Source organism: Molossus molossus, unplaced genomic scaffold, assembly GCF_014108415.1.
Source record: "Molossus molossus isolate mMolMol1 unplaced genomic scaffold, mMolMol1.p scaffold_m16_p_7, whole genome shotgun sequence".
In the NCBI taxonomy this organism is placed as follows: Eukaryota; Metazoa; Chordata; class Mammalia; order Chiroptera; family Molossidae; genus Molossus; species Molossus molossus.
This window is the reverse complement of record NW_023425401.1, coordinates 33,894,420-33,917,987: the sequence shown is the minus strand read 5'-3', so window position 1 is coordinate 33,917,987 and position 23,568 is coordinate 33,894,420. Positions and strand designations below refer to the sequence as shown.

The following is a 23,568-nucleotide window of genomic DNA, read 5'->3' as shown; positions in this document are numbered from 1 at the left end:
GCAAAAGTCCTCTGAGGTAGATGCTATGTTTATGTCCATTTTATGGCTGAAAAAACTGAGCCATAGAGATGTTAAATAATGTGATTCACTCTATATATAGTTTGAATAGTTATATATCTATTTAAACACACACACACACGTACGTATGTATGTATTTATTTATAACTTGTTGGTTCTGTTTCTCTGGAGAATGCTGACTCATAAGACCAGGGCACAAATGGTTTGGCAGAGCAGAACAACCCACACCCAGTGAAGATACAGAACGTTTCTGTATGGCATATCTCTCCCCACTCTCTCCGAACATCCTCCAGGGGAAACCACCCTTGGATTTATTTTCACCATAGATTAGGTTTTCATGTTCCAGGTATTCATATACATGGAATCATATGGTATATAGTCTTCTGTGACTGGCTTCTTTTACTCAACATAACATAATTGAGATTGTTCCTAGTGTCACATAGATCAGTAGTTTGTTCGTTTTCTTTCATTGTTGAATAGTATTCTGTTTTGTCAATGTAACACAATTTATTCACCCATTTTTCTTTAGATAGATATTGAGTTATTTCAGTTTTTGGAAGTCATGAGTAAAGCTGCTATGACTAGTTTGAAACAAGTATTTTTGTGGGCGTATTTCATTTCTCTTTGGTAAAAATCTTGACATGGAATTACTTGGTCAAACAGATGTGTATTTAATTTTATGAAAAACTGTGAAGACTTTGTCAAAATTTGTACCAGAAACAGTCCTCTTTAAGGGGTGGTGAGTCTGTGTGTCAGGCCACTATGTAAGTCAAAATGAAGTAATAAACTGGTGTCATCTCACCTGCTAGTTTAGGGATGAAGAAATAATGATGTTCATCACATCAGTATCAAGGGTCTGAGGCTGCCAGGCATCACAATTTTGCACACTCTCATCTGTGAGTAACAGGTGGTTTAGTATAATTGGTACACTGCCAATAATACCTGGCCTGATGTTAGAATGTCTAGTGTGTTCTCACTATCTTAGGAGTGGTCAGATGTAGCACCCATTGGCCAATGTGTATATTTTTACAATATCTGCAATGAACATGATTTCAGAACTCCCAAGATGAGTCAGCAAAACAAATCTGCTTCATACACATTGAGTAGGCAGTTAGAAACTTTATACAGTTGGTTGAAAGAACAAGGTAAAGTGACATGATGAGGGTAACGTGTGGCTATAGTATTCTACCAGGCAGATCTTGCTTCTTTGCACACAATTGAGGTATTTTTAAAATAATAGTAGACCACATAGATAGTTCTTGTTAACTCTGCAGCTATTATCAATTTTTCTTTCTGAATGGACCTATAAATCGTATCACATGACTCACTATGAATGATGTTTTTCATTTTTCTTTCTTTTTTTTTTATCTTTATTGTTGAATGTATTACAGATGTTCCTCATTTTCCCCCCATTGACACCCCTCCTTCCCACTCCCGCCCCCCTCCTTCCTTTTCCCACACTGTTGTCTGTGTCCATTGGTTATGCATATAAGTTCTTTGGTTTATTTCTTCCCACCCCCAACCCCCTTCCCTTTGAGGTTTATCAGTCTAGCAACCCGTTTGTACTTCTTAATCCCTTCACCTTTATCACCCATTCCCCCAACCCCCCTCCCATCTGGCAACCAACAAAATGTTCTCTGTATCTATGAGAATGTTTCTGTTCTGCCTGTTCATTTTGTTTGTAGATTCCATCGTCGATAAATATGTATTCATTGCCATTTTGTTTGTTCATATATTTTATTTTTTTCCTCAAAAAGACCCTTCAACATTTCATATAATAATGGTTTAGTGGTGATGAACTCCTTTAACTTTTTCTTGTCTGGAAAACTCATTATAAGGCCATCGATTCTAAATGACAGCTTTGCAGGATAGAGTAATCTTGGTTGTAGGTTCTTGCTTTTCATCACTCTGAATATTTTTTGCCACTCCCTTCTGGCCTGCAAACTTTCTTTTGAGAAATCAGCTGACAATCTAATGGAACTCCCTTGTAGATAACTAACTGCTTTTCTCTTGCTGCTTTTAAGATTCTCACTTTGTCTTGAACCTTTTGCATTTTGATGATGATGTGTCTTGGTGTGGGCCTCTTGGGGTTCATCTTGTTTGGGAGTCTCCTAGCTTCCTCGACTTGTATGTCTGTTTCCTTCACCAAGTTAGGGAAGTTTTCTGCCATTATCGTTTCAAATAGGTTTTCAATTTCTTGTTCTCTCTCTTCTCCTTCTGGCACCCCCAAGATGCAAATGTTGGCATGCTTGAAGTTGTCCCAGAGGCTCCTTACACTCTCCTCATATTTTTGGATTCTTTTTTCTTTTTGCTGTTCTGATTGGGTGTTTATTTTTTCCTTATATTCCAAATCGATGGTTTGCTTCTTGGCTTTACCTACTCTATTATTGAATCTGTGTAAATTATTCTTTATTTCAGTTAGTACCTCCTTCATTTCTCACTGTGCATCTTTCATTTCTGACTGGTCCTTTTTTATGCTCTTGAGGTCCTCACTAAGTTTGCCGAGGTTCTCACTAAGTTCATTGAACATCCTTATAAGAAGTATTTTGAACTCAGCATCTGTTAGGTTGCTTATCTCTATTTTGCTTAGTTCTTTTTCTGGGGTTTTGTTCTGTTCTTTCATTTGGGACCTGTTTCTTTGTCTTTTCATTTTGGCTGCCTCTATGTGTTTGTTTCTGTGTATTACTTAATGAGAGGCATGGGGCTATCTGAGACCAGATGTTGCTTATTTGAAAGAATTTAGGAAAACCTAAAGCTGGACCCAAGACAGGCCAATCCTATGGTTAAGCAAGTGGCAACAGCTTGGATGGGCCTGAAAGTTGGGTGGGGCAGGGCCTCAGGGAATCACCAGGGTGGGGCAACAGTGTGAGCCAGGTTGCTGCAGTCCCAGACATGTCAGCTGTCTGCCGCTCCAGGGAAGGGCTCACCAAAGGAACAAAGACCTTTGACAGCACATTTGTCCAGGAGAAAGCCCCCTCTCCAGCCCTTGCTCCAATGCCAAACAGCTCAGTTCTTCCCTGTATGTCTCTGGTGCCCCTCGAGCTGCCTCCCCTCCAAGTTTAGAGGGAGTGAGTCCAATAAGTCTGTGTGCGGGCCCTTTAAGAGGAGTTGCCTGGGGCTCCCACCACCTCAGCCTCCCTGAGCCTCGGTTCCCATTGGTTTTTCCAGCCAGAAGTTATGGGGACTTCTCTTCCTGGCACTGGAACCCTGAGGGGGCGCCTGGTGTGGGACAGGGACCCCTCAGTCCTCAGGGAGGACCTTCCCAGCCAGGTATCCTCCTGATTTTTATCCACCACATGTGGGTGTGGGACCAGCCCATCATGTCTCCACCCCTCCTACCAGTCTTGATGTGGCTTCTTTAATTCCGTAGTTGTAGGACTTCCATTCAGCTGAATTTCAGGCGGTTTTGAATGATGGTTGTTCTGTAGTTTAGTTGTAACTTTGATATGGTTGTGGGTGGACGCAATACCATGTTTACCTACGCTGCCATCTTGACCAGAAGTTGATGTTTTTCATTTTTCTAATGAACAACTGTAAGAACAAGTTGAATCTTCCTGTAGCTATTTATACTCAATAAACATCTTCAGTTTTTGAGCACATGAGGCTCCTTGAAGAGCATACTCCCTTCAGGAACTGGCTTGTGCCCTGTGAGCATCAGATACAACCTTGTCAACTGTTTACCCTGAAAGGCCCAACTTCCCACACACAGGCACTAGGCATGCTTGGATAACTGAGTCCCTGTTCCACAATGTGTTCAAAAAAGGAGAAGATTGGTTAGACTCAGGGCTTATGGGTATGCTTTATACACCCAAGGGTTATTCAAGTAAGCAGACCTTTGACCTTTAACTTCTCTTTAAAACTTTCTTCCATATTATTACATTTCCCTTAGTTACGTATCTATTTGGTCACTAAGTACTATTCACATGATTATAAATCCCACATTGGGTATGTATTTCATATCGTCGGTATTCCAAACTAATATACCTGTTACCCTTCAGAGGAATACCAAGCTTAATGTAAGTTTAGTTTTCTCTAATCCATTCTCCTTGTTTATCGAGTTATATGTTTTGAGGAAATATTGAAAGCATTGTTAATGTGGGAAAATAGAATGATAGTTCGCCGAGGTATTTGGTGATGTGAAGGGTCTGTATTTATCTATATCTGATGAGATATTATAAGGTGCCTTCATTGTGCTCAGTAGAAGCCAACCATGTTTCAGATATTCTGCCATTTAAGTCACTCATGCATGTTTGATACTCAGGAATACTATTTTCGCTCTTAAATAATAAAGAAAAAACCACACATTTCAAATTGTTGAAGAATCATCTGGAGTACAATTTTTTTTTTCTAGTTCATACTTAATTTGGCGTGGGCATGAACTGAAAACACTATGGGTTTGTTTTGTTTTGTTTTCATCGAACAGTTCTATTCCCTGTTACCAATGTGATCATTAGATTTGTAACTCTTGTAGATATATTGTTTTTACTTAAAATCATGTAAATTGATGTAATGCATTATACCTACATAGGAGGATGAGCGTTGGAAAACAGGTAAACAATATAGTGTGAGAAAACCAAGGTTGTGTGGTTAGGGGAAGGGGCTTGAATTAGAGTCTCAGTGAATAAGTCCCTTTAACCAAAGACTGAAATGGAGCTACATAGATAGCCAGTTTTTAAATTGAAGAAGGCCTAAGCAAAATTGATAAAATACACCCTTCTGAGATCAATAAAATGATATTTATTTAGTGTTTTATAAAATTAAATTGCCTTTAATTACAGGATAAACAAAATGTAGTCTATCCATACAAAGAAATTTTATTTGACAATAAAAAGGAATGATATGTTGATTCATGATACTACGTGGATGGACCTTAAAAACAGTATGCAAAGTGAAAAAAAAACCATTCACAGAAGACTACATATTGTATGACTCCAGTGATATGAAATGTCCAGAATAAGCAAATCCCCAGAGACAGAAGCATAGTTGCCAGAGTTTGGGAGAGGGATGGATGATGATTGACTATCAATGGGTGCAAGGTTTCTTTTGGGGTGATGAGTGTGTTCTCAAAATGTCTGTGCTGATAGTGCTGATGATATATGAACAAATATTGAGTTGTATACTTTAAATGGGAGAATTTTATGGTATGTGAATTATCTCAATAAATATATTTAAATTTGCCTCCTAATAAGAGCCTGCTAAGTGGCAGACAGGTAACTTATGCTATGTAGTTTAATCCTCATCGAATTCTTGCAAACCAAGTTTATCTTCCTCATCTTACAAATGGGAACACCAGGGTTGTCACTTGCCTGTGTATACTAACTCGATGAATGACTGTCACAGTTAGGCTTGCAAGGTAAGCCTGTCTGCTTTCCAAGCATGAACTTTTCCACTTGCTGTGTTGGTTCACTGTGTTTCCAAATTATAGGACCTGCTAGGGTAACCATTTGTTGTGCTGTTATCATTGGTGAGTTAGTTAATTTACCTGTGCAGGTAGAGCTGGTGATTGACAGCACAGGGGAGCCCTGAACAGGCTGCAGATAACCTGAGGGCACTGAGTCCTCCTGAGTAGGAAGTTGAGGAAAGAAGTGGTAGAATTAACGCGTAGTATCACAAACAAATACTCGGTCCAGCAATTTCTTTTTTCACTTTATTTTCCCCAATGGAAATTCAGAAAAGAAAGAGAAAAGGGAGGGAGTTTGCAGAAAAGAATCAGTTAAAAATTATTGTTTTTATTATCAGTGGATTTCCATGAACAGAAATTGGATCTCAATATTTTTGAAATATAGATGGTGGAAAGGGGTAAACTGGAATTTAAGGCTACATTTCCCTGTTTTTCTGTAAGTAGAACATGGATTCACCTTTGAAGAAAGACGAGGCATTTGTTTTGGGAAAAGCATTTTAATCGGCTCTTGATTCTAGAAGAAGAAAGCACAGAATCTCTTCTGAAATGGGGACTTGAACTTACCTGCATAATCACGTGAAACCTTGTCCTCATTGTGGGTGGGGTGTCATCTCTGAACTTTATATTTCTTTTAAAAAAACCACACAATTCTTTCTGGTGACCCTAGAGGGTTTATAACCTAATCTCTGAGTCAAGGATTCATGTTTAGGGGTCTTCTCATCTGGGAGAGTTGAGCAAGGGTCACCCTACAACATGGCTGTTGAAAGGGGTGCTGAGGCGAGGGAATCCCCTTGAAAATAATTGTGTAGGAGCTGTGCCTACAAACTCTGAGGATAGTCATGGATGACAGGAACATGTAATCGTTTTTATTACTTCTATTATTTTTTCCCCTCTTATCAAGCCTTTAGTTAAGTGTAGCTAAATACTGTAGCCCAGTCTTAGCTGAGTTGTAAAGGATTAAGGGACTGGCCTATGAGCACTTTGGGGAGTGGAGCGACTTGGAAGAGTCTGCTAACCAGAGGGGCAGGTGGACTGCAAAAGAGGGAAGCAGCTGTTTGGAGCAGGATCATCAGCAGGTATGACTTCTAGCAGCAGGGACGTGTCCATGGAGCATGAGAGTATTCCCCAGAGATTCACAGAACCTGGTGGAAAGGACCCTGATAGCAAACAGATACCATGATGACAAGAGGAATTGGGTTTGAAGCCAGGAATTTCTAAGTTACATTATAAGGAGATATAAAGTAATTGATAAATAAATATATATATTTGTTAAGTATTCAATTTAATCTATATCAGCAGATGTTTCTCTTCATAGGCAATAGATATCTCTTAAAATCCAAGCTCTAGAATGCTGTTGGAGGCTGTTCAGCTGGTGAAATTCTAGGAACAAGCTTCTGGTGATATCATTGTGACAAACCTTGTTAGTAATTAACAGGAAAGGAGTAAATGGAAGGCCAAACAGATGCATGCCCAGTGACGTCTGGGTGAAATAGGGAAGGGTTGCCTGTCAATCACACCTGGGAACAGGTCATTGCCAGAGTAGGCATGGCCACTGCATGTGCAGGAAGAGTTCAGATATTTAAACTCCTAAATGAAGGAGTTGTCTCTCTTGCTCTCTTGGGACTCTTGTTGCAGGGGGCGTGCAGTTTGGGCTCCATTACATTTGCCCACAGAGCCTATGGCCATATGGACGCCACACACAGTGGACTGATAGGCTGTCACTAGGCTAATTCTTACCGAAACCAGCTCCACCATGGAATGGAAACTTTGGAACGTGGCTTTGCTTCTATCTCTGCTGAATCTCCAGCTGCACCTCTTTTAGTACTGAATTAAGGGAACTGGGACTTTGGAAATGGAAGGATGCAATTCATGCAAATGAAGCTGTGTAGCACATATCATACTGCCATGGGGCCTCCAGAAATTCTTATTCCAGTGGCATGCCACGAACCCCACTCCCACTAACAACAGGGAAAGACCATCCATGCAGTTCTCTAATAACCCTGGGATGGCATTCCTGGTGCTGGAACGTTGAGAGCACACATAGCCAGGAGAAGTCATCTAAGCAGGCAGGGGTTGCATTGGGCAGGGCAGACTTCCTGGTTGGTTGGGTACTTGAGCTGAGATGTGGTAGAGAAATCAGAATAGCCATATTCTGAAAATGTTGGATTAAAATAAGGGAATATTTGACAGAGGTAATAAATGAAAACAAAAGCCTGGGAGATGGGATGTAAAGAACAGGTGGCAATCCTGTGTTGATAGGGGGCAACACTGGACAAAGAAACAGTTTTATCTGGAAAAGGGAGCAAAAGGATGGACGGAGTTCAAGCTTGTGGCTACTTGGTTGTCTTCTCTCACACCCCTCCTAAAGCAATGGATGAGAGAAGGGCAAGAGGAACAGGAATTGTGTGTGTGTGTGTGTGTGTGTGTAGGGGTAGATGGAGGATGGGAACAAAATGTTTACTTTCCACATACATTTTTATTGCTAGCAAGATGAAGTAAGTAGTCTCTGGTGTGGATCTCTGTGTTTGAGTTCAGTAAACTGAAGAGGGGCCTTCCCTTCCATATTCATCTTATTCAAGTCTCTGCTTTCACAGTGAATAAATAATTCATAATTCAGAAAATTCATAAGAATGATAGAATTAAAACAGATTTTATTGACATATAACCAGTAATGATGTGACCAGTGGAATATCAACTGTGTTAATTTCTTAATCAAATGTGTTAGTTGAGAGCACATATATAAAACATTGAACAATGGATTCTTCTGTGTGCCAAGCTCTGTGTGTAGGCATGTTTGATGCCCTACAAAGGCTTATAATTTATTTGCAGAGTCAAATCAAAATCTGTGATTGCAGGTAAGTAAATAATGCTGTCAAAATGCCATGGGGATAGAGGGAATATGATCAGACAGCAACATTTTTGAGCTAATACAATGTCTTAAATAACTTGTATATCATATGCTAGAGGGCCTTCAATGGAAAACCCTAGGTAGAAGGATACTCTTTCTATGTTGCCACCACTTCTGAGTGGACCTGAATAAACAGATGTCACTGGTATTTTTATTTTTTTCTCTGTTCCATATTCGATAGAGAGTTTCTTGCCCTCAGCCAGACCAGTGAGACGACACAGGAGATTTTTTACTTTCTCTTTTTTCCACACATTTCCGCTCTGCCAGAAGAAATTTATATTTTGTACTTTACCAAAGTGCTGCTCTATCTCGGCCTTGTGAATAAGACGGTTGAGACCTCTGTTCTTCCCCAGGTAGAAAAGTGTGCTTGCCTGCTTGGACCTGCACATGCTCCTGTACTGTCTCTTGAAGGATCTATTTAAGGATGAAACATACTTTTCCAATAGTTTGGCATCTTCATCTAGCTCTTCATTTTCTGGCCAGAACAGGAGGCAGGCCAAGAAATAAGGGTCTGGATATTGGTGACTTAGTCCTACAAATTGTAACACTTCTCGGAGCTGCTTTTTAAGGGTGATAAGTGGCTGAATGAACTTGGAGGTAGGTTTTAGACAACTGAGAATAATGTTGGCCAAAATGAAATTTTGTTTGTCTTTTGCCAGCCGTGTATTTGGATTTTGCTGCAAGAGGAGAGCATATTTCTCCACTATATTTTCCATAAAGGTTGTGGCCTCTTTGTGATTTGGATTAAGATATTCTAGAAGTCCAGAAAATCCATCTGCTTTCAAAGCTTCTAGACTTTTCCTGCAATTCTCCTCTTGGAGTAACAGACTCTCTTTGCTTTGTAATGGACCCAAGTCCACATGGCAGAAATATTCCCTGTACTTACTGAAAAAATGACTGATTTTCTTGCTTAATAAGTATTCTGCTGTTTCCTTTTGGGTATTCCTTAATTTCAAAAGAACCATGTAATCAGCAAAAAAGTCAAAGCACTTTTTCATAGCTGGTTGTAAATTTTGTAAGTAGGATGTGAAGTTACTAAGAGCTGAATAATACTCATTTTTTGGTTTTGTAGGGATACTCCACTTTCCTGATAAAAATTCTGCCATAATTTTTTTAGATGATTCATTTTCTTTGTGGAAACAAGGAGTAAGCTGGAGAATCTGAATAGTATAAAGACCAACTTCTATTTCACCCAAGAAACCAGCTGTATTATACATGTCATATTTTCTTTTGGACTTTTGTAGTGACCAGGTCTCTGTTTCATAATCTTTCCTATCAGTTTCTTCTTGGGATTTTTTGAAAGCTCTTGATGCATTTTCTGCAGCTTCTAGGTAAATATTTAGATCATTAACAGTGATTTCCTTACGGTTTTTGTTTTCATCCAACCACCATTTGATTTTACTTTTGTAGACCTGACCAAGTGTATCTGAGATATAGGAATTTTTAGGTGCTCTCATTTTGGCCTTATTTGCCCAATCCAGAGCCATGTCAAAGTCCTTCTCTTTATAGTAGAAATGTCTTGCTAAGGCCTGACAAATGAATGCATTTTGTGGGAATCGAATACTTCCTTCAGTCAAGACCCTTTCAACTTCATCGTTCTGTAAAGCTTCAATTAACGGAGAAAACAAAGTGTCTGTTTCATCTCCATACTCTTTGCGCTGCCTTGTAAGCAGAAGAGTTTGCACGTCATGTTGAAATTTGTCTCTTCCTATTCCAGAAACATAGAATAAATTCTCTTTTAATATCTTTAATGCAATTTGACACTTATTCAAGTGACAGCTTCTTTGCAGTTCCTCTAGACAGCAAGTGGCAATCAGAGGGTGAATGATGCGCACGCCTTTATACCCCCGATATTCTGCGACTTCTGTGTTTATTAGAAGCGTAGAATAGGTTCCCATCTTGTCTTCGAGACTTTCACGTTTCCAGGGCGTACTAGTGCTTGTGATTCCCAAAAAAATTTCACACTGTGACACTGACATTGTAAAATCAGTAACATAAGAGTTGAGTAGAGCCAGGAAAGAAATAAGCTGTGCTTCCTTGCTGTCCATATTCTGTCCTTTTAGGATATTCTTGACTACATTTTCTATATATGTTTTATCAAAATTTTCTTTCATGATCATGAACGAATAAAAGTTTTCACAGTTCTTGTGTTGCTTTTCCATTTCCTCCAGTTTGGCCTCAAAAGCTCTTTGTTCGTCAGGAGTTAGTTGGTATTTTAGTGCAATGCTGTCTGCTGATTTTGCACTTTCATCAGGATTCCGGGATCGCATGCAGTTTAAGATAATTACCAGTGTTTTTTCATATCGCAAACCCTTCTCTGCTAAAATGGAATGGATGGTATTCTGTAGAACGTAGACATTTTCCTGTTCTTCAAAATCATCCACTAGGAGAAGTACAGGAATGTAATCCTGATGGCTGGTTGCCTTATAGGTAATCAACTTGGTTACTTGTTCTCCAATTTCTGCAAAGTCAATGGCTTTGTTTTTTAGCACAGCACACCTGAAGTTTTTCCTTAGGTCCCAGAGAACATTCATAGCCAATGTAGTTCCCCCACAGCCTGGATGATGATAAAGATTGATAATTCTTACAAATATTTGTTTAGGAGACTTTGAACAATTCTGAATCAGTGATTTAAGGTCATCATACCCTTTTCTTTTGACAAAAGCTAAAGTATAGTTTTTAGAAGAAAAATAGAAGTTCCACCAGGATACTTTGCCACCTCGATAGAAGTGCTCTTCTTGTGTTTTCTTAAATTCTTGGAATTTGGATTCATTTTTCTCTATATCTGTGTCTCTACACTGATTTTCACAGAGAATTTCCAGTGCAGTCAAGATCTCCTCCTCCTTCTTCTCTAGGATAACTGAAGCTGATCCTCGGGCGGGCAAAAACCTTCTTGGTGACTGAGTGACTGGTTTTAGTGTAAGGATAGTACTGTTTATTAATTCTAAATTTAAAGTGGAAATACTGTGGTTAGTCAATTCATCTCCAATTGTCAATCTTGCTCGTAGTAGATCTTGCCATTTTTGAAAAATCTGTGAATTTACACAGATACACATTATACTTTCCATTCCATTGAGTTCTTGATAGAAATTAGAGAAGGTTTCAATGAGTGGATCTCCTGGGTTTTCCACTGGGGAGAGTAATAGAAACACTACCAAAAATTTCCCTCTTGTCATTACATTTTCATCTACGAGAAAGAAAATCAGTTTCTTGACTTCGGAAGCTCTTTCCCTGTGCCATAAATGTGGTTCTAGAGGTTTGTACCTCTCATCTTTCAAGTCTGATCTGCCATTGCAGAAGATCCAGCTGGGCTGATCATAAAGGTTCAGGCTAGAAATTTTCTCCCCTATGGTAGTTGTCTTTTCCTCATATTGTCTTGGAAAATGAAGGTTTGCTACCCGGCTTTTTTTGTAAGCTTTGGCCACCCCCTTGCTCTCAGATTCAGGATCAAACTCCAAAACAGCAAACCACTTAATTTCCTTTACAAAATCTAAGTTCTTTGTTTGGTTTGGATGGCATTTATTTGTTACAAGAATGTACCAATTGTAGTATGAATTATCCAGTGACTCTCGGTTTCCTATGAGAAGTTTAACCAGCTTTTGTCCTTCACTCTCCTCCTTATTTGCCTTCATCTCATATTCTTCAGCCTCTCTTCTAGATTCTGCTAGTGACTTTAGTTTTTCAAAAAATGCTTTGAATTCCACATCTCGTTGCTTGGTATTGGCCAGGATATCCTTAGAGCTAGCCCCACAAACAGTGAATGTTCTTCATTTTGTTTCCATGTTCCAGTTTTACAGATTTGCATTTTGATGTAGAAACACTTTTCTTTACATACAGAGTGCTTTGGGATAACATCTACTTCAATGACAAATCTGTCAGATGGTGTATTGTTCTGCAGTAAGACTTCCACAAACCTTGGCTCCCGAATGCACTTCTTGGCTTCACTGATGTCACTGTCTTCAAAATACTTTTTGATCATTTGATTGAAGTGGTCAATGAAGACATTTTTACTGGTGACTTTCACACCCATAATTTCTCCATGGGGTTTGTCCAGGACTCCAAAATGGATGGTGCCATTGGTGCGTGAATTCATACAAGCAGATGCAAATCGGAAGACTTCATTGCTAAATTTCATCTGAATGTCCTTTTCTGTGGCTGTTTCTGTGTTTGTGAGGGCTTTGAACTCATGTATTGGGTCTATGAGATTGAGTGGTCCTGTTTCAGGTTGTAGAAGATAATGTTCTATGTAGTAATGGCTGCTATGGAACTGATCAAAAGGATATGGCATGCAAGTCAACTGCTCAGTTTTCACCTTATTCTTTGTTTTGTCTTTAGTGGTCGCTACTTCACTTAATGCATTTTCTTTCATAAGAACTGATTCTTGTTCTTTGGTATCTCCGGATAACATTGATTGTTCCTCTTCTTTTTTTGCCTTTTGTGGCTTTTTTTGGTGTTTTTTTTTGGAGGGTTTTGTATGCTCTAATTGTTCAGAATCCTCACTGTGATTTTCGGGGAAACTATTATTCAATCTGTCGTACGTACGTTTTATTAAAGCTGCTGGACCCCGTGGTAGCCCCATGTCTCTCAGGTCCTTTTCAGTTAATTCCTGCAGGACTAATCCTGTCACTTCTTCATTGGACAGAATCTGCCCATATTTCTCATCAATGTTAAGGTCTTTGGTTACCCATTGTTTCACATGCTCTTTGTTCCAGTCTTTAATCCTTTCAGGTGGATTTACTTGTTCACTCATATTACAGCTGCAACTTTCTTCCTTGGAAACATAATACAATAAGTTTGTTAGTAGACACTTATTATTGAAGTCACAGAGTAAATTATGTATATACGTTCATACATTCATATAAAGAACATATATAAAGTCGTGTTCAAGGTTGATTCTTAACAGTACTTGGTACTTATTTTAACTGTTTTATAGTTCCAATTATAGCATCCTTGTTTCCTAGATGATTATAACTATGATTATGAAATAAGCAGTACCTGCTAAGTAGGGTGGCATACCTCTTTATGCTTATAATAATTTTCCTTCTTAAGCTTAACTTGGTGAAAGTTTTTTATTTTTGTACATCAAAACCAGAATCTTAACTAATACAGAAATTGGTTCCCATAGCTTAATACTGCAAATAAACTTTAAAATACCAAGTTGGATACGTGGAGGTGGGTCGGAGAATAGGAAACTTCATCTGCAGCTAGGAAACTGGCCATTTTTGTTATATAGTAACAAGGCAGTTGGCTGACTCATCACCCATTGTTGTTAGGAACTCATGCTGTTAGGCCACCAGGGCTGGAGCTTTGAGGGATGTGGTAGGAAGATGTTGGAAAATGGATTTGGTAGGCTAAGTCTTGTGGTCCTTAGAGGTACTACAGAGTTACTGTAGTCACACTGGTGTTTTCTGCCTCAAATTAATTAGATTAAGATAATGCTATGAGTTTTAAATTTGTTAAAACAATTTTAGCCTAACTTATTGATATGAGACTAATGAAGGTCTTACAATTATATACTTTTTGATGAATTATATAATTTTATGAATTGCAAGAGCTGAATATCCTGGATCAGGGGTTCTCAGCCTTGGTTCACATTCGTACCACTGGGACTCCACATTCTGAGACTCTGATTTAATTGGTTGGGGAACTGTAGTGGATTTTAGGCATTAGTACTTTTAAAAATTTGTCTTGAATATTCTCCTGTAAAGATAAGGTTGTGAGTAGATCTCAAGTTGCAGTGTCTGGATCAGATAGGGATGGAGCCTGCAGACCAGTGGCCGGAAAGGAACCCGAGATCCTTCACCCTAACCATTGGGCCTATCCAGCCAGGCCAAGATTTGTTCATTTATACTTCATGTTAAAAGCCAATGACGCCTCCAAAATTCATGGTAAAATGAACTAATGAATAAAATAAAAGAGGTACTTACATAGGAAAAGATAATGGTATGTTACCAATCAAAGATAATGATTAACTCAGTTCTGGGCATCTGAAGTCTGAAAGTTATTACTAGAGATTTATTATTGCAGCCTCAGATCCCGGGATTAGCTTTTAGTTTTACATACCACTGTTGATTCCTACTGGTTTAATATTGTCTAAAACCCAATCCCACCCTCCTCTAGGAACTTCCTATATGTCATTTTCATGTGTCCATTTGCTAAATTTCATCTACTCCACCCTGTTGCACCCTGTTGTAATGTCTAAAGCAGGGGGCCCCTGATCGTTCTGTTGTTATCTGTGTTCAGACTCCTGAATCTTCATACCCGGCATTCTGAGGCCCCAACTCTTGCAACATCCTACAAGTATACTACAGGGGTTTCCCTGATTTCCAATAACAGTTTTATAAACTCTGCCCTAGTCTGCTCTGCAAAACCTCAAAAATCAGACTATGAGACTGAGCGTTGAATTAGATGGATTAGTTGATTTGTGCATGAGCTGCATACCGTGTACCTGTGAAAACATAAAGCCAGGTGAAGGGGAGCTGGGCCTGAATGTCTGGCTGGGAATGTGAGCAAATAAATAAGAAATGGCATTTAACTGTTTTCTCTACCAGATTATGGATATTTTCTGTTTTTATTTAAATTAAATTCACTGGGATGACATCATTTAATGACATCATTTATTTACATCATATAAGTTTACAAGTATACAATTCTATGAAAGATCATCTGTATATTGCATTATATGGTCACCACCCAAAGTGTAGGCTCCTCTTGTCACCATGTATTTGTTCCCCTGTACCCCCTTCATCCTCCCACACCCTGTTCCCCTCTGGTAAGCACCATACTGTTGTCTGTGATCTTTACGTCATGATTCACTGCTTCCTCTAAAGCAGCGGTTCTCAACCTGTGAGTCGCGACCCCTTTGGGAATTGAACGACCCTTTTACAGGGGTCACCTAAGACATAACAGTAGCAAAATTACAGTTATGAAGTAGCAATGATACTTCATAATTTTATGGTTGGGGGTCACCACAACATGAGGAACTGTATTAAAGGGTCATGGCATTAGGAAGGTTGAGAACCACTGGTCTAAAGCCTTTTTTAGAGATTTGATAGCTATGCCTTTCAAGAACTTACTTTAAAAAAATTGTTGAAGATGCTACTCTGGGAGAATATGAACTAGAGCAGCGATTTTCAACTGGTGTGCAGCAAGAATTTTTACAACATGTAATACTTGATTATTTAGTCAGGGGGCACTGACCTCTTTTCTCTTAGATTGGCAAATAAAAAAATGACAAGAGCCAACACAATAGCTGCCCAAAGTGAATGAATGAAAATCACACCTATTTTTTTTTTCTCAGCTTGGCAAAATATATATTTTTTGGTGTGCCGCAGAATTTTAGTAAATAGTTCATGTGTACCAAGAGATGAAAGAGGGTGAAAACCACCACATTAGAGGAATGATTGCTAACTTCTATGTTTTCCACATTTACATTACTGGTCAGAGATGTTTCACATATTAAGGATTCCTTTATATCCTCCCTTGTTCCTAAATGGTTGTTAGATGATTCAGAAAGTCATGCAGGATCAGGCATATGTGAAAACCCCTGGGTAAAGAAATCGGGGGGAAGGCTAATTGGGGAAGATAGAAGCTGGCAAAAAATGAAGCCATGGAGTCAAGTTAGTGCCTAAAATAACTTTTCAATTTTACAGATTTCATTAGAAGGGATCTGAAATTTTGTTTCTGAGCTTCTCAGCGACCCGTACATAAAAGGGAACAATCTGTTACATGATTGAACCCACATATATGTATTAACTGAAGGGTTAGCTGTAGGGTTTGCCATTTTCTAAAGAGAATTGAATGTCAGGCCTTTATTTAGAAATGTAGCCCCCCACCCCCTTGTTCCCTGAATTGGAGGACATCAGACATAAAACCTGGAATCTTGAACAAAAGCATACAGCTGCCATAATTTCAAGGATTTCCTCTAGCAGTTTGTCTCTCTCTTTGCCTCTCTGTCTCTGGTTTTTCTCTCTATATCTATCACCTGACGCTAAATATCTGACCATCTTTGGGGGGTTTGATTTTCTGGCACCTTCCTGCTTCTTAGAGTAGATGGTGGCCAGTATCTTGGATTATTGTGAAGCACATCTTTCAATTTTCATGATATGTTCTTTCTGAAGATGCTAATGCCTTGGAGGATTTCATCAGTAAAAGTGCCTTTAGTTTACAATTGCATCTTTTGTGGAGTGTTATGACTCATTTTTCAAGCTGAATCCTGTCCCAGCAATGAAGTCTAGACTATCTAGGCTTAAATATTAGTTTTGATTTGAGGTATATTTCAGTTTTCTAATTGAAAAGTAGATTCCTTCCTATTCAATAAAATGCTGCTGTAGATAGTGGTAATAATATTAATAAGAGAGATTTGCAATACTTACCTTGATTGTCTTGCAAATGTCTTCTTATAAATGAGAGGGATATCTCGTGTTTTAGAGCAGAAAACATCTAAGGTCTGTGTTTTCTTCCTCCTGCAATGTCAGAGAGACATTTCTTCCTTCAGTTTTCCTGAGTGTGTATTTATACCCTGCTTTTACCTCAGTCCAAGGTCTAACTGGCTCAGAAACAACAGTGTCTCAGAAATGGGCGAGTCGGAACTGGCAGGCAGGTAAGGCGAAGGAAGCCTGTGGTCTGCTTTTGGTTTCGTTTTCCTAGGTCTGATTTTATAGAAGTGACTTTGCTCTGTGAAATGCTCTTGTTTTTGTAAGCCCTTACTCTGCCACTTTCTGGTCTGTTGGCTGAAAATCCAAAGGTTTCAAATCTGTTCTTTGCTTGAATTTTGAGGACTGCTGAGAGCCTTGTCTTGGGTGCAGACAAACCCTGTAACAGGCTGAGTGCATCCCCTGGGAATTCCAGTTTTCCTTGTGTTTGGGAGTCTTGTGAAGTTCCAGGTAGGAAACAGGTAGGTTGCTCTTTCCCTAGCCTTCCAAGGTGGGTTCACCATCCATATGTGTTCCGAAGTGTAAAGGAATGGCTTTCAGAGATGCTTTTGAGGACTGACCAAGGTCGGGACCTACAATGGCCACTTTGTAGGGATTTATCTTTTTAAGTCTCAGGGCCAGGGAGAGACTTCCTAAGAGCCACACACATCAAAATAACATTAAAAAAAATTAACAGCAGCTGTAAGAAAGAAATATTTCTTATCCCTTGAGACAACATGGAGGGACCTGGAGAGTATTATGCTAAGTGAAATAAGCCAATCAGAAGAAGTCAAATACCACATGATCTCACTTATCTGTTGACTTGCCCAAACTCACCAGGCATGCTGCTGCATCAGGTCTGTGTAGCAGCCATGCCTTTGCTGGGAGTGCTGTTTCTCCAGACACAGAGCTCACTCTCACTCACTTCAGCCCTTTGTTCAAATTCAGTAAGGCCTTTTTGGGCTACCCTTCTGAAATTTCAGTCCTTCCTCTAGCACGTTCCATCACCCTACCCTGCTACCGCTTTTCTTTTTAAATCCTCACCAGAGGATTATTTTTTTCCATTGATTTTTAGAGAGAGTGGAAGGGAGGGAGGACGGGGAGAGAAAGAGAGAGGGAGAGATCTCGATGTGAGAGAGACACATTGATTGGTTGCTTCCAGCACTTGTCCTGACTGGGGCTGAGGATCAAACCTACCACCTAGGTATGTGCCGTTGATCTGGCTTTGAAACTGCAACCCTTCAGGTGCAGGGGCCGATCCTCTAACCACTGAACCCCGCAGGCCAGGGCTCTTTTTTAAAAAGAATTTACATACTGTATTTTACTTAATCATCTTTCTCATTCTCTGTGTCAGCAACTCAAATGTAACATCAACCAGAGCAGACATTTTTATTCTCTGTTCACTGGTGAATCCCTAGGGCCTGACATAAGCTAAGTACTCAGTGAATGTTCGTTGAATGAATAAATTAAGATTTTAGCGTAGTGGGATGCTTGAATAGTATTTTTGGAAATCCATGTTAGCACTGCCTATGAAATAAAGGACTTGGAAAATTTCCTTTTTCCTACCTTTACCCATTTTACCCACCAGGGTCCCCTGCCTTTGATCACCAATCTGTTCTTTCTCTTATTTTTCTTTTTTAAGATTCCACATATAAGTGAAATCATACAGTATTTGTTCTTCCATGTCTGACTTATTTCACTTAGTGTAATAATGCCTTCCAGGTCTATCCATGTTGTCCCAAATGGCTAGATTTCTTTCTTTCTGTTTTTTATCCTCACCCGAGGACTTTTTTGCATTCATGTTCAGATAGAGCGAGAGGAAGAGAAGGAAGAAGAGAGAGAGAGAGAAACATCTATTTGAGAGAGACACATTGACTGGATGCCACCCACATGACCCCAATTGGGGCTGGGGATGAATTGCAACTGAGGTACGTGCCCTTAGTGGGAACCAAACCTGGGTCCCTGTGGACCGTGGGCCAATGCTCTAACTGCTGAGCCAAACTGGCCAGGGCTAGATTTCTTTGTTTCTTATGATTGAATAATACTCCATTTTATGTATACACTGCATTTTCTTTCCCCATTCATCCCTCATTGGACACTTAGATTGTTTTCGTGTCTTGGCTATTGTAAATAATGCCGCAGTGAACATAAGGGTGCAGGTATCTTTTCGAGATAGTGTTTTTGTTTTCTTTGGATAAATACCCAGAAGTGAAATATCTGGGTCATATGGTGGTTCTATTTTTAATTTTTGAGGAACCTCCCTACTGTTTTCCAATGGTGACTGCACGAATTCACATTCCCACCAACAGTGCCTAAGGGTTCTCTATTCTCTATATTCTCACCAATACTTGTTATTTTTGTCTTTTTGATAATAGCCATTCTCACAGGTGTGAGGTGAGATCTCATTGTGGTTTTGAAATTTCTTCATTTTGTCATCCTTTGAGCCAGATCCAAGTCCAGCTTCCAAGTTAGATGGTTATAATGAGCAAGAAAGGAGTTGAATTTCTTTTTAAAAGAAAAGTTAGTACACATATGTTTTTCTTCCACAGGTGCATTATGGCAACCTGAGCCCCAGTTTCTAGACACTTCTTATTAGCGTTTGCTGTCTCACTTGCATCCCTGAAGGAGCACATTTCTCATTCAGGGTTTTCTATCCTAGGTGCTCAGTGAGCCGGGCCTCCAGGGGCCTCAGCATCACCCTCTGCTATGTTAATTGCACTTGCTACTCTGGGCAAATGGACTCTCCTCTGGAGATGGTCTTATCACTGTACAGAGTTATTCTGTTCATATCTGAGGCAGTATCTTATCTTAGCCAGAGTACTCCAGCATTCTACAAGAAGTTGCACATGAAGGATTTCCTGCTTATTGGCCACTACATGCCCAGAGACAGCGTGTGTGTGTGTGTGTGTGTGTGTGTGTGTGTGTGTGTGTAAGAAAGAGAGAGAGTGAGAGAGAAAGAGAGAGAGAGATGGGGATGGTGGAAAGGCTTACCTTTGTGCCCTTACAGGGAGACAGCTTCCTCGTTTTCTCCTTTATTATTAGAGTTCTGTGGGGACCCACCAGGGAGATGGAAGCACTTGTCTCAGAAAGGGTGAATGATGTCTGTCCTGCCCAAACTGGTCTTTTCACCTTGTCTTACAGATCCCCCAATGTTCAAAGATGAAGACCTTTTATAACATCAAAACATTTCTCAGCTGCCCATTCGTATGATGGAAGCTGAGAAGATACAAATTGGTTTGAAGTTACTATATATTTGGTAATGCTTTCACATGAATTTTTCACTCTGTCAGTTATGAGCATATTATACGCTCTAAGATCCATATTTGGTGAAGTCATGTATTTAATTCAAAGTGGCAATGATTTGGGCAAGAAGGTTTTAATAATGCTTTGACATAATTCCTTGGCATAATCAGCATCTTCAACCTAGTTTAAGGTGATGACTTGTTCATATTTATATAGAACTGTAGTCTACTTCACTGTCCTGAGGTTCAGGAAGTCCTTTTGTGAAATCACCTGATTGGATTTGCATCCCGAAGTGTTGGCATATTGTTTAAGCACAGGGGGCCTTTATATCTGTCAAGAAGCTCCTTAGTGTAAATAAAGCGGAAGTAGTTGTGATCAGGACAATAACATCAAGTTTAAATTGTCTGCTTTCAGCCAACCTGTTTCCCATTCATGGTGCAGAGTAATTGCACCAGAACCAGAGTTGTCTTGGTTGTTGTTTCTGTTCTGCTTCTTGAAATGGGCGAAGGTGTTGCTCTGGTTGGAGCTGGGGAGAAGACCTCCACCTTATCTCCTTTATTCTGTTCTGGGAACATTCTGAACCCCAGAGTTTTCCTTATGGACTTAATTCCAGAATCTATTTCCTAGGGACTTATATTTTCTCAGTTAGGGGACGGGCGTGATCAGGAAGTGTCAAACCAGCAGGGCAAGCACCTGCCCTGTCTCTAGGAGGCTGGGCCTCAGCAGCCCACAGATGTTCTTACCTCCAGGAAGGAATTCTTGCAATCTTGGCTGCAGACCAGCGGGTCCACGCCCTGCTCTGATGTTCCAGAAACAAAACTGCAAAGCAAGTTAGTTTCATTTTACAAAGTACTCATGAAAATTACGTATTTCTTTGCATAGTTTCTGTGCAAGCAATTTATGAAGAAAATCCTTAAGTAAAATAATTAAATTTTGGAGTGTTTAATCTTTAACTAGATATAAACTTCTGATATCATCTTGCGTTACAGAGGGCAGTGTTTGGTATAACTGCACTTGGCTACAATTTTCTGCACAGTTTGGTATGTTTCAATTCCTGATCTTCTGATGTATATTTTACTTAGCTCTTCACCCTCATCCCCCGAGCCTTCCACCTCCAGGAACACCCTGCACCATGCTTGTGGGAAGGTTTCTTTGTAAAAGAATTCTGCAGTCAGTAAGTTACATACAGCAATATGTATATAAAAGCAGTGAGATTTTCATTCCTTTTAGAATCGTTTTCTTAGAAATAGCTTACATGCACTTGAAAGTAAATTCATTTCCATAGTTCGGATTAGTTTTTAGAATGAGTTTTCTTTTTGTTTTTAATCCTCACCCAAGGACATTTTCTGATATTTGTTTAGATAGAGTGGGAGGGAGAGAGAGAAACATCGAAGGGAGAGAGATAAATCGAGCTGCTGCCACCCACACAACCCAACCAGGGCCAGGGAAAAACTGCAACCGTGGTGCATGCCCTTAGCAGAAACCGAACCCGCGTCTCTCTGGACCGCTGGCTGACCGGCCAGGGCTAGAATGAGTTTTAAAAGATAGCTTTTAAAGAAAGTTAATGAAACATATCTTTAATGATTAGAAATTTACCAAGGCTTTACTGAAAACTTCCTCTTTTTGTATCAGCAACTTGACATAATTATTTAAGAGTTTCTTTGATCAGGAGCTGTTAGATTAGTTGCCTTTTCTGAGTTTGCAAGAGTCATGTTCAGGAAACTGTCTACCAGGAAGTAGAGATGTAGGCAGAACAGAACTAGTCCTTTTCTAGTTTTACTGGAGAACATATTTATTGAGAATCTATTACATCAAAAAATTATGTCACAGAAAATTTAAATGAAATTGATTGGACTTAGGAACTGTTTAAGGGACACATGTTTCTCCAAACTTTCTACTACGAAAATTTTTAAACATGTAGAAGATTTGAAAGAATAGTGAAAGGAACACCCTTCAACTAGCACATCTCTTCTATATTTAAATATTTTTAATAAAATAAATGAACAACCACAAAAATGTTGCAGGCATCCTTTCTTTCTTTCTCTTCTTCCACTTTCCATGTTCACACACACACTCCTCTAATGGTCGGACAAACTGAAACTACCACAAACAAGTTAAGTTTCATTTTCTCAAGTATTTTTCAGTTGAATTTTTAACCAGATTACTGTATGGGCTGAATTTAAAGGATAGAAAAATCGCCTTTGCAGTGTATCATTGATGAAATGTAAAATGTTTAAGAACATTTAAGTTATGGAAGACAGAATTTGGCATAATTTTACACGACCCTTGGTTCCTTTACAGTATTTTATGCTTAAAATCCTGAACTTGTTTACGATGTCTTATTACCCTAAATATACTTAAAAATTTAGTATCAGTTAAATATATGAATATATATTTTGTCCATTCATATTTCTAATCAATTTCAGTATTTTTACAAGAATGAACACACGTATTTACATAAAAAATACAGCTGGAGTGTAAAAAAATAGGTCTCCCCTCAGAAGCATAAAAATAAAGTTTGATTCAGCAACTTACCAGGATTTTCCTGAAAACTTTCTTTTTTTATATCAAAAACTTGACACTGCTGCTTTCAGCCTTTGTTTTCTTACTCCTCTTCTGATGGCTGGGAGACATATAATTGTGACGATCCTTTTTAAAAACTTAAGCCATTTGCTTGTGAAGTTTTCTGGTCCCCGATGCTCTGCCTCTTCTGAGGCTGCGTGAGAGCAGCCGGCAGGGGCAGCAGGAGGAAGCAGGTCTGCAGGAAGTTTCAGTCTTGCTTGGGGTCATACTTGTTTGGATTTGGAAGAATATTAAATATTTAAAATTTTCCAGTGAATTTGAACAATTGCTTGGAAACTATTCAGACAGAATTTAAGCCACAAGAATAAGGAACCAGTGGTGTGAGGGTGAGGGTGAGGAGAAACTGCAGAAAAAAGAAAACAAAAAAAACCTCAAATCTCAGTGTGATCTAAGTACCTTTTATGGGCTGAAATGTGATCCTCAAAGCTCATATGTTGAATCCTCAGTATCTCAGCATGTGACTGTATTTGGAGACTGGGTCTTTAGAAAGGTAATTAAGGTAAGTGAGCTCATTAGGGCAGACCCTAATCCAATATGATTGGTGTCTTTGTAAGAAAAGATCAGATCACAGACACACAGAGAGACCAGGTGAGGACACAGGGCGAATAGGCCATCTATAAGCCAAGGAGAGAGGCCTCCGAAGAAACAACCCTGCCACACCTTGGTCTCAGACTTCTAGCCTCTTGACTTGTGAAGAAATAAATCTCTGATTTTTAAGCCATCCACTCTGTGGTACTAGTTAGCCCTAGCAAACTAGTATACTGCCCCTAACTTCTGTATGCCACATCATCATTTATTTCATAATTTTAAAAAATAAAAACATTATTTTTTCTATTAGAAATATAATAATAGTTCATTTTTATATTTACAAACCTCAGAGGGAAGGGGAGTGAGGGGAACAGAAGGAGATAAACAAAAGAACTTATATGCATATATGCATAACCAATGAACACAGACAATAGTATGGTAAAGGCAGTGTGTGTGTGTAGTAAAACGAGGGA

At 39.3% G+C, this 23,568-nt stretch overlaps 1 protein-coding gene across 1 annotated transcript; it reads right to left on the bottom strand.

The window, feature by feature from the left end:
* Positions 1-8,337: 8,337 nt before the first annotated feature.
* On the bottom strand, positions 8,338-23,169 carry LOC118620050 (sterile alpha motif domain-containing protein 9-like). Its single transcript, XM_036247043.1, is given in 6 exon segments — positions 8,338-12,078; positions 12,081-13,094; positions 16,703-16,792; positions 19,733-19,957; positions 20,728-20,803; positions 22,520-23,169. Coding segments are annotated over 3 exon segments (4,803 nt in total). The 5' UTR covers positions 16,770-16,792; positions 19,733-19,957; positions 20,728-20,803; positions 22,520-23,169; the 3' UTR covers positions 8,338-8,356.
* Positions 23,170-23,568: the final 399 nt, after the last annotated feature.